Source organism: Curcuma longa, chromosome 3 (assembly GCF_044706935.1).
Source record: "Curcuma longa cultivar G26 ecotype Majalengka, Jawa Barat chromosome 3, ITB_CL_G26_1.1, whole genome shotgun sequence".
NCBI lineage: Eukaryota > Viridiplantae > Streptophyta > Magnoliopsida > Zingiberales > Zingiberaceae > Curcuma > Curcuma longa.
Genome location: NC_133863.1, coordinates 1,662,865 through 1,673,796, shown reverse-complemented (window position 1 = coordinate 1,673,796; position 10,932 = coordinate 1,662,865). Strand labels below are relative to the sequence as shown.

Sequence of the window (10,932 nt, the reverse complement as noted above, 5' to 3'; positions counted from 1 at the left end):
TGTCATCTGACTTAAATATCGATGGATTCTTATCGGGATATCTGTTAACTTTGAATAAAGAAATTTTTTATTATGATACGACGAATAGAAGGAGCGTTAGATCATCATTGTCTGGATCACTCCTAGACTTTTGATGCATCAATATAATAGGTTATCAACATTATTTCAAAAACGACAACATGATTCTAGTCACGACAACTGGGGGAAGCTGGAAAGTGGTTAACATGCATATAGACACAGTTAATGGATAATTAAGGATGACAAGTAGTTATATTTCTTCTCAAGTGGGATAAAATATCAACAATAATACTGTAAAAACTTTAATAGGTATAAAATGATAATTAAAGAAAAAAATAAAAGAAATTCAGAGGTGACGGGATTTCCCCTCTCCTCTCAAATCTGCCCTTGATAATCCTATTTTGAATATTATTAACAATTATAATAGTCATAGTGAAAGTGATATTTATAATTTTATTTGCATTAAAACTTCAAATTAGTTACGAGCGAAAGCAACAATTATAATAACCATAGCGAAAGCGATACCCATAATTTTATTTGTACTAAAACTATAAATATCAATGAGTGAGTGGCCAGTGCAATTGTGCAATATAGAAGACTTTTAACTGTATCCACGTTCAAAAGGAACCACACCACGTGATCTCACTCCCTCGCACTCTCAATCACCTTCAAAATTAATTAGATAATAAAAATTAAATATTTAAATTATTTAAAAAATATTATATTATCAATTGCGTAGAAAACTCCACGAGTCGATTAACTAATCAAAGCACGATTTTCGCATTATGAAATAAATAACAACTTCAACAAATTCGTTGCACTATCACTCAATAATTGAACCCATTCAGGCACCTAATTTCAGTCGAGCACACCGTGCCGCTTCAACGTAGGGCCCACAATTTTTACAGTAAGACAGACCAAACACCAAGTACACGAATTGGCCCTTAATTATTATGATATTGTCGAATTAAAGCTGAAGGGCTTCCTCTGCAGGTCCACTCAGAGCAATTCCATGCACGCCCATTGACCGAGGACAAAGGCATTGCCCCACCAACCGAGCCGAGTTGATAGTGACAAGGCACTGAGGCCGGCCATTAAGGTCTGTTATCGGATTCAAATTCTAAGCCTAGAGATCCTGATTCAAGGATCCGTTTTCCCCACGAACAGATCGGATTCGGATCATACGATTAGCCGTCCATAAATGGATGGAGGAATAGCATCCCTTGGATCGTTCGAAGATACCCACTTTGGATTCCCACGGCATCCGACATTGGCCTGAACACGGTTTCCCTCCGGTCTGGGTACCGTACGCTGCACGATGTATATATTAAACGCTGCCTTGCACCGAATCCTTCGTTGTTGCCTCGGGTTTGATTTGCTTTATTTGCGAGGGGTTGATTGTAAAAAATGTGAAACTGACGACGAAGCATTGTCTTCAGTGGCGGACTTTTTGTTCCTCCCAAATCCCAATCCATGATCGCCGCTTTGCCCGGATGCCGAACCCGTGGAAGAAGTTCCGGGCCGGCGGAGGTGGCGGCGGAGTTTCCCGGCTGCTCGCCGGTCTCCGGCCTCCCGAGCAGGGTGGATCGCTCGTCGTCCAGACTGGCTTTCCCACCTCACTCGCCGATCTCGTCGTCAAAAACCGCGACCGCTTGAAGAAGCCCTCGCGGAGGAAGAAGCCGCCGCCGCCACCCGGGTTCGACTCCGGCGCTTCCGCTACCTTCGCCTCCTCCTCCTCCGCCTTCGCATCCTCTTCCATCTCAGCTCCTCCGTCCAATGTTAGTGCTCGACCTGATCCCAATCCCCCCGTTCTGGAGGCAGATTCGAGCTCTCCGTCGCCTCTCGCTTTTTTCGTGACGGTGAGTAGAAGGATCGAGTTTCTTTTGGTTGTGATGGTGATTTTGATGGCTCTGGCGATCGAAAGGAGGAAACTTGTAGCTGCAATCATGCTGTCCGCCTTTGTTCTACGGCTATTTGATCGGAATGGGTTTCTTCTGCTTTGGTTCTCGAATCCGCGCTCGAAAGCGAAGAGTACGCTCAATTCGTCCGTCAAAGATTGGGAATTGGAAGGAAGAGGAGTGGTTTCGCCGATCAGGGAAATCACCACCGATAGCTCTTCGGAAACTGCAAGATCAGAGAGGAGCTCTGTTGATTTGATCCAGGCGAAAAGGGTCCCGTTGAAAAGCAGAGACGTCAAGAAGGTTCACCTCCAACCTGATCCTGGTCCGAAGGCCAATTCAAAATTGAAGAAGTTTCTGAGAAAATTTCTTTCGAAGAAATTTCACCGGCGAAAGTGTCACAAGGAAAGAGAAGCGCCCGTCCCGGATTCCTGTAAAAATGCAATCTTGGGTAAGATTGCCGAATTAGAGGAGGAAAGCAATTGCGGCACAGATCCCGACATTGAAAATGAAGAAAACACTGTGAGCATGGTTGCCTCTGATCAGGTTTTTGATCATGATATCAAATTATCTCAAGAGGACGTGCATGAAACAAAATCTAGGAGCTCCCAGGTATTGATTTTCTGGGCTATAGTATTGCTAGGGCTTCTGGGTGGCAAGACTACAGCCATTGTTCTAACTATGTCTTGCTGTCTATTACACCTATTGAATTCGTGTGGAAGAAAGCAAAAAATTTGATTGTTTTATTGTAGAATACATGCGACCTTTTGTTTCCTCTGGATCACCTTGTTATGCATCTGATAGATTAACCTCGTCTTAGTGTCTTGATTGAATGGAGGTGTATATGATGTTATAGTGTAAACAGGTGGAATCAAATTTATAGATGTTCATAATCAAGAGAAAGTGTTTGTTTGATCGTTTCCTATATAATTCGTGAACAAGTAGTTTGAATTGTATCCTGTTTGTTATCTAATTGAATGAAAAAAGATTCACTGATATCTTTTGTTGTGTGATCTTATTTGATCTGATATGGCTTTTTGTTGCAGCATTGATTGGAGTTGGCAGTTTTCAGTTCATATTCATTTCTCATTTGTGCGGTATTGAATCGGTTTAATGTGATGCATATGATCTTTGTGACCCTTAGGGTTATTAAATTATTAAATTTGTCCCCTAAAGTTTCAGAAATAACATGTCATCCTAGAGTTTTCTACACTTATCATATCATTCGCTCGGTCAAATGCTTGACCAGACGATATTAGCGACAGAAGGTAATATGTTGGAAAATTAGGAGGTAAAATGTTAGTTCGAAACTATATAAAAAAAAAAAGTAAATTCTGAGGGTTAAAAGGAAGTTTTTCGTAGATCGTAGAGCGTGTTTTATGCCTGAAAGCATTTCTTGCAAAAAGAAAGGATCAGAGAAACACACTGCTCTTCCTTGTAATTTCGTTTTCTTGTCTTTTGGGTAACTTTCGTCACACGGTGAGCGTGCTCGTCGATCCCAAAAGCGCGTTTTTATCCTTTCTTCTGATGAGTAATTTCTGTCGGTTCCTTCTTGGTTGTCTTTGGCTTCGTGAACAGGATAAGAAAAGGGATCGATTGCGATAACCCTTGCCGAGGGCAAACAAAAGTGGTGTTTGCTATGAGGCTGACGGTGTTCACTCCCACGCGCTTGAAGAGATCAATGGAAAGGGCTTTCTTCTGCAGCACCGCTGCAGACAAATGGGAAGGCATGGTTTCCATGGTGCAGGGCGCTTCGCGAGGAATCGGCCTTGAATTTGTGAGAATAATGCTTGTTTTCCTTTTTTACTCAAAGTTTCGTTTTTGGTTTTAAAACCGTGGAAATCCACCATTTTGCGCATGCTTCTGAATCACGAGAATTTTCTTTTCCCATTGAATTCTGGCTTCAACGTCCATCTAGGTTTCTTTTTTCTTCTGGTTATTGCTTGTGGCTGTCAAAATCGTTGCTTGATATCTTGATTCTTAGGGTAGTAGCTATGTTGGCTTTGCACGTGACTATAAGTCTACACTAATGATACTTGGATTACAATATTATGTTAGATTTCCTTTTTGACGAGAATTAAAACAGCTTGAATTTTTTCGAAGTGTTGCTTCCAGTAAGTATTTTACTCTTTGAATAGGATTCTGATCAACATGTTACAATAACTACTACACCAGTGAAAATTTTGTTCTGAGGTCCAGTAGTATATTTACATTGAGGAGATTTTTATGAATGCTTGTTTCAGGTGAAGCAACTTCTGAAGAAGAATGATGAAGGGCATGTCATTGCAACTTGCCGGAACCCTAACCAAGCAACAGGCCTTCTTGATCTAAAAAATAAATTTTTGGAACGTCTAAGCATATTGCCTTTGGATGTAACCAAGGAAAACACCATAGAGGTGCTAAGCTTTTCTCCATGATTATTATATATGTTTAGATATTATTTTCTCTAATATAGTAATCTAAACTACCTTGCATAAGGATTTCCTTTCGTCATCAATTGATTAATTTGAATTGACATTTGTGTTGCTTTACCAACAATTTGACATCACTGGTCAGAATGCCTAAAACATTATTGAATATGCCTATGTTAATTAGAAGTCAAGCAAAAAAAAATCCCCCATCGTGTGAGGTTGAAGTATCTGAATTGCTTCCATATTTTACTTCATGGCTAGTTGGCTATCTTATTCACCACAAAAGATAAGCTTTCTGCCCTACCATGACTTGACTGTGAAATTTAAGTGTCTGGTGATTCTTCATGGCTAGTTGACGTTTGTTATGTTAGCCTGATGTTCAAAGAGAAAAATCCAGTGAGTTGCTAGGTGTCTGTGTAGCTCTATTGCTATTTCTTAAGAAACTGCAATATGCCAAAATGTTTGCTTTCTGATAATTTATCACAGGCTTCATTCTGAATCCACGTTCCTTGGATTAAAAAAATTTTGTTGATCAAAGTATTGAAACCTTGGTTTTTACAATTTACTTTTCACTCTCAAACTTTTGCATGCACTTTGAATGCACCCTTTCAATCTATTTCAATAAAATCGACTATTGCAGGCAGCAGCAACCACTGTGAAAGAGAGCTTTGGTAAACTGAATCTACTAATTAATGCTTCTGGGATTCTTTCGATACCAGATGTACTCCAACCAGGTTAAGTTCATAACTATCAGCTGTCTAAATTTCTTTCAGTGTAGATGGCCAGTGTGAGCTTGTGCTTATGGTTTGTTGTATCTGTATGAGTTTATTGTTCAACTTGAAATAAACTCCTTTAATAATTGCAATAATGGTAAGTTTGAGTCCTTGATCTGTTGGATAATTAATAAACTGCATATTCTCAGATAAATGAACTAATTTCTAATTTAATTGACAGAAACAACGTTGAGCAAAGTACAGAAATCATCTCTCCTTCTTGCATACGAAGTTAATGCTATTGGTCCTATTTTGGTTATCAAGGTGAACCATTATTCTTCAATAGCTATGTTATTATTTTTCCTTCCTGCCTGCAACATTTTTGTAAATTGCTCTGCACTTCTTAAATTATGCAAATTTACAAATGTCTCACTAACCTCTGTTTTTGGTTAGCACATGTCGTCACTGTTGAAGGCTGGTGGTGGGTTTGGAATTGAAAAGAAGCATGCCATTATTGCAAGCTTAAGTGCTAGAGTGGGCTCAATAGGGGATAATGGTTTGGGAGGATGGCATTCTTATCGTGCTTCTAAAACAGCACTAAACCAATGTGAGCGGAATATTTTCACAGTGAATCCAATTCCATTCTCTATTTGGCAGCCATTGGTATCCTGTGATTTCACTTGCCCCATTTTTGTGTCCCTCACTAGCTCTTAGTTCATCCTCCTCAATTACAATTTATTGTGTACCTTAAGAGACAATTTTCTAGACTGACACACTATGGTGTTCATACTGGTGATAAAAGTTATGCGACAGAAGACAAACGGATGATAATTGTAATGTGTTAAAACTAGGATTTTCACTAAGGAATTTTGGTGTTAGGGGATATTTCATGTCACTGTTAGTTTAGTTCCACAGACAAGTTGTAGACTAAGGTCGTTTAAAGGCTTAGATGATCAACTACTAATAGTTTTATGTGCTTTGTACCTCTGATTGATGCCACTCTGATCTAGATTATTCTGAATCCACATTGTAGTCATTTGCCAATATTTACAGTGACAAAGACGATATCTGTGGAGTTTGGTCGGAAGAAGGACCCAATTGTTTGCATCCTGTTGCATCCGGGAACAGTGGACACAGATCTTTCACGACCATTCCAAAGAAATGTTCCACCTGGTAAACTCTTCACCAAGGAGTTTTCTGTGCAAAAAATGTTGAGCATCATAGACAATGTTAAAAGCAGTGATAATGGAAAATTCTTCGCATGGGATGGTCAAGAGATTCCCTGGTAGAATGATGCTACGAGCACATCATTTGTCTCCCACAAAACGTCTCCAAGCTCATGGTCTGTCTTCATCTGGTTATGGTATATAGTGAACTCGCATAGCTGCTTCGGTGCCAATACAAACAAATTAGATAATTTACTAATGAAGTCTTTATGTTAATTAAACATATTTATTTACGACTCTTGAACTTTTTTATTGCAGAGTACATACGGTTCGGGGCAAATAGAACCTTAAACAAGTGGAAATATGACAAATAACTCTGTTTCTTTCCCGTACTAGAAAGTTGAGTGAAATTTTATTTCATGCACGCAATACACATTTGAATGGCAGCATAGCAATTCGTTAAAACTGTCGACATTGTATTATTAATTTAATTGAATGGAGTTGATTCCATTGCAACTGCTCTGATATCAAGCCATTTTTATTTTTAGTTACATATAACAATGTGTTAGAAGGTTAATGCTGTGGTCTTCTCGAGTGGAGGAAGAGAGTGAAAAAAAATGGGAACATTAGTGGAGAGGGGAAGAAGGGAAGGAAGGGAGAGTAAAATATTTTCTTTGCATTGCCTACTTGAAGAAAGAGGGCAAAGGAGAAAATAATAAAAACAAAATTTTAATATTGCCATTCCTTAAATATGCAGGTAAATTAATCTTCTTAACATACTTTACATTTTTCTCACTCTTTCATTTCCTTTTGGACGGAATTTCAAATTGCTCTTTCTTTTCTCTTTTCTCTTTTCTTTTTTTTATTATCTTAGTGTAGATAAGGGGATGAGATTTTTTTTGTCTTGCATTCTTGAATTTGTCCTTTTATGACACTACTGCACATGACGATGGAGAAGTAAATTGTAGTGGCTTCTTACTCTGCAGAAGTTGGCCAAAAGCCTAAGAAAGAAAAGCCAAAAGAACAGTGTACTGAGTTCTAAGGTTCAATTGTGCATGCATTAATTGGCTGAGAGGATTCTTACGACCATCCTTACGAGTTCTGAGATTTTTAAGTAAATCTGACGACCAAGATGACGTTACTTCATCGATAGTTAAGAAAAGCCAAAGGTAAAACTGGAGTTCGGTACTGATATTTACCCTAATGAGTTCTGATATTATCACTGCCTGTATTTATACATTTTTGAAGTATCTGAATGCAGTTCCAACGATCAATGGCCAATAACTTTATAAACTGCAACTTTAACAATATTTAGCAAGATTACAAGTTTTAGCTAACAATGGATATAAACTGAACTGTGTGACTTAAATACAGTGTGAAGATAAAAACCTCTCTTCGAAGGAAAGATAATAATAATGTCTTCTTAAAGGACAGTGACTGTGTGGCTCCACTAAGGAACCCGCAAGAGTACTTGAGAAAAAACCTCTTAGTTGGTGCGTGGAGAAGCCTGATAAGATTGCATTCTTCTTCTTTTCTTTTAATTGATGTTGCAAACTTGAGACAGCTAGGCCTATTCAGAACATGGTCACCATAAATTGCTGACCTCCATAAGTTGGATTCAGTGTGCCAAATGCCAATGGATCCTAAGATCTCTCAATCTACCAAGACCTTTTATAATAAACAATAATTATATCTTAAAATGGTGGCTGCCTTTGTTAAAATGACTATTTATCTTTAGAGTATCTGATTCTGGTAGAATTTAGAGGAAATTAGAAACACAAATAGAGAAGTTTTTGGATCGAAATTGCCTGTGTTATTGTTATTATTATTAATTTCTTTTTAAAAATGTGGTGCAATGTTAAAGCCACTTAACCTAAGAAATGGGCATGCGCTTGTTTTGTTATTTATGTGAAACTAATAGACATGGAAGATCTAACTACAAAAAGGCTTTTAAAGAAATGGGCTTTTTTTTTCCATTGCAAGCAACACTTCTTATATTTTTTTTTAAAAAAAGAAAATTCAAATCAATAGTGTAATGCATTGACAGGTTTTGTTTTTTCCTTCGTTTTTTTGGAAAAATGTGCCGTTCAACATTTGAAAAATTGAATCAATTTACTCCATTAGTTGGTATTTTCAAAGATTAAATGATCAGTTTTTTCCCAACAATGATACTAAATGCCAAAAATAAATTATTTCCCATGGATAATTCCTGAAACGAGCCTGGTGGGCCTTTTAAACTGACGAGGCCCGAAATGGAGCCCAAGTCTTCGTGGGCTTAAGATTCGTGATCCATCATCATCTTGCTTACATAGCAGTTGCTTATTAGACGCCGGAGGTGGGCGGCGATGATCGGAGGTCCTTCTGATGCTACTGGCGGCTCGTACCGAAGAAAAAAACAGCATTGTTGATTGCACACTCGCAAGGTTTGTCTTGGTACCCCAGTTTGTCATCTATTTGTAGCTTCCGAAACCCATCGTTGGTCCAATGGCATGCTAGGGTTTAGCGTATTTATGAGGTCGTCGGGGATCGAGGTTGTTGTCGAGTTATCCAGGATGCCTCCTGTAAATGTTTAAACTTTGGCGAATTTTAGATTTTTTGTGATGATGCTACCTTTACACCAAGTTGGATAAGTGGATTAAAATGAATCGCATTTGGATTTCACTTTCAAAATTTAATTTTTCATAAGATTATGAGTGTTTATATCTGCTTTTCCAAAGGGCAATAGTTCTTATGCTGAAATTTAAAACCACAAGTCTTGAAATTTAAGGAACACCTAATCTGATGTGTTGCTTGCTCGTAGGATCAGGATAGTCTGCAATCAAGTTCGTGAAGGATTGGAACATGAGCATTCTCAAGTTTCATTCAAAATAAATTAGAACACAATTGAAAGTCGAACCATATCAATTAAGAAAATATAGCATTAAGGGATCATCTCCAAAAACTGCATTTTGGCGTTTTGTGAGTCATTAGTTGCTCATGTCAAGGGACCTGAAAATTCATAAAACAATTGTAACCAGTGTTTCAAAAACTAGATTAGGTAGTTGAACTGATTGATCTGGGAACCAGCCGCCAGTTTTGATTCATTCTATTTTTTTTATCTCTTCCAATGTATTTAATTTTATTTCTTCTAATTAAATTGGATCTTTGATTGGACCATCACCTATCTGATTAGTTCATCTTTGTTAATAGTTTATAAAACAATGGTGACGAGCAGTTCAACTGGTAGACTTCCTATTGTGTCATAGCATGGCCTAAAGTTATTGGATGCAGTGGCAGATGGCGTCTCCTATTTAATTGCCTAGTGCATTTTGTATGGATGATCTAGAGCCAGCTATGCTTTTTCTAAAACCTTCAACTATTTTTTACTGATACTTTGATGGCTTTAACAGAATAGTGTCGTTTGTAGTACTCACACTGCATTCACTACAAATAGGACAAGAATGGAGTAATTAGGACGGTGGAAATGACCAAAAACAGTTATTGTAGAGAACCTTGAAACAGAACTAAGTACGAAGCTATTCACCTCACCATTCTTCTCTGTATAGTTTGCACTTGCCTTCTTTTTTTTTTTTTTGGCGACACCTACACTATATCTCATTGTGTATGGATGTTGTACTTCCAAATCGATACTGGTTTTAACTGCTGCTCATCCCTTCCAGGAGATGCCTTTACTGAGGCATATCATTGTCATATTCCTCATGATTTCTGTTATGATGTGTCATCAATTTTGATTAGTTAACCAGGATGGAGACAGATGTTGGTGCTCCGGTGCAGGCCACGTGGAGGGAATGCAGAAATGAATCTATCAGTCTGGCAACCCATGCTTTTGGTCTGTTCCATGCTGTTCTTCATGGACATAACTGTAAGTATCAGCATTCTCCAAAGTTCAAACTGTTTTTTGATTTCACTTTCAACGTCTTCTTGTGAGGAGCCTTCAAGGGCAATATCCATTTGACAGCATAGGTATTTCTGCATCACAGCACTATGAAAAACCATTTGAGTCTACTCTCTAACTCTCTATTTTGAATGACAGCTGCAAGAACAGGTGGTTTGGATGTTAATTTATGCAAGTGAAGAAAGCCAAAATCATCTTCTTATGATTTCTCATCTCTTCGGATCATTGTCAGTATATGTAGATTTGACAGATTTACCTTTAATTGTAAATGTGAATGATACTTCCAGTGATTGAACTGCTAACAACATACTTAATCTATGGACACTGTTACAGCAAGTAGCACTTTTAGAGTTTAATACTTAGCACTGCAGTCTACCACTTTGTTACTGCCCATCAGCAGTAGAAAAGGTCATTTGTGTTCTCTCAGATTGGCTGCAACAACAACTGTACCAGTTCCATGTTGGTAAGAAACGCATCCAATAAGCAAGGTTGATGTCTCAACAAGCAGCCAGACCACCTACACATTAAGAGGATACCAATTGACTTGCGGGTAAAGACTGACACGGTTCTTGGTTCATGGATTTTCACTTTTGATAGCAAGATTCCGAGAATGTGTCCCTATTTCTCACATTCATGTTTCAAAAACGAAAGGAAATAGTTCTCATCCTCAAAAGAGCTGTCATGTGATATTGCCCAAATTGCCGGGGTGTGGTTGAGGTTGGAAGGCAATGCCAGGTAAGTCCTCAATGCCCATGCCACGTGTGAAGGATGAGTGCTTTAAAGTGAAAGAATAATGATGCGGCTTTGGACCATCCCATGCTGTCTATTATT

At 38.3% G+C, this 10,932-nt stretch overlaps 2 protein-coding genes and 1 long non-coding RNA gene across 8 annotated transcripts; all 3 read left to right on the top strand.

Moving 5' to 3' along the window:
• Positions 1-1,387: 1,387 nt before the first annotated feature.
• On the top strand, positions 1,388-2,670 carry LOC141824514 (uncharacterized). Its single transcript, XM_074711821.1, has one exon. The coding sequence runs from the start codon at positions 1,512-1,514 to the stop codon at positions 2,652-2,654; it is 1,143 nt and encodes a 380-aa protein (XP_074567922.1). The 5' UTR covers positions 1,388-1,511; the 3' UTR covers positions 2,655-2,670.
• Positions 2,671-3,327: 657 nt separating this feature from the next.
• Positions 3,328-7,033, top strand: LOC141824516 (uncharacterized). 6 transcript variants are annotated; one of them, XM_074711824.1, is made up of 9 exons: positions 3,328-3,395; positions 3,495-3,693; positions 4,160-4,312; positions 4,968-5,061; positions 5,282-5,364; positions 5,494-5,647; positions 6,094-6,213; positions 6,281-6,382; positions 6,525-7,033. In XM_074711824.1, the coding sequence occupies exons 2-9, from the start codon at positions 3,556-3,558 to the stop codon at positions 6,578-6,580; spliced, it is 900 nt and encodes a 299-aa protein (XP_074567925.1). In that variant the 5' UTR covers positions 3,328-3,395; positions 3,495-3,555; the 3' UTR covers positions 6,581-7,033. The 6 variants fall into 6 exon arrangements, 4 of the variants coding, with proteins under 4 accessions (XP_074567925.1, XP_074567923.1, XP_074567926.1 ...); XM_074711822.1 differs by having other exon boundaries at positions 6,281-6,403; XR_012601441.1 differs by having other exon boundaries at positions 6,094-6,382.
• A 1,521-nt stretch (positions 7,034-8,554) lies between these two features.
• Positions 8,555-10,323, top strand: LOC141823047 (uncharacterized). Its single transcript, XR_012601381.1, has 3 exons — positions 8,555-8,629; positions 9,950-10,068; positions 10,240-10,323. It is a non-coding gene; the product is annotated as an uncharacterized LOC141823047 (long non-coding RNA).
• The last annotated feature ends 609 nt before the right edge of the window (positions 10,324-10,932 follow it).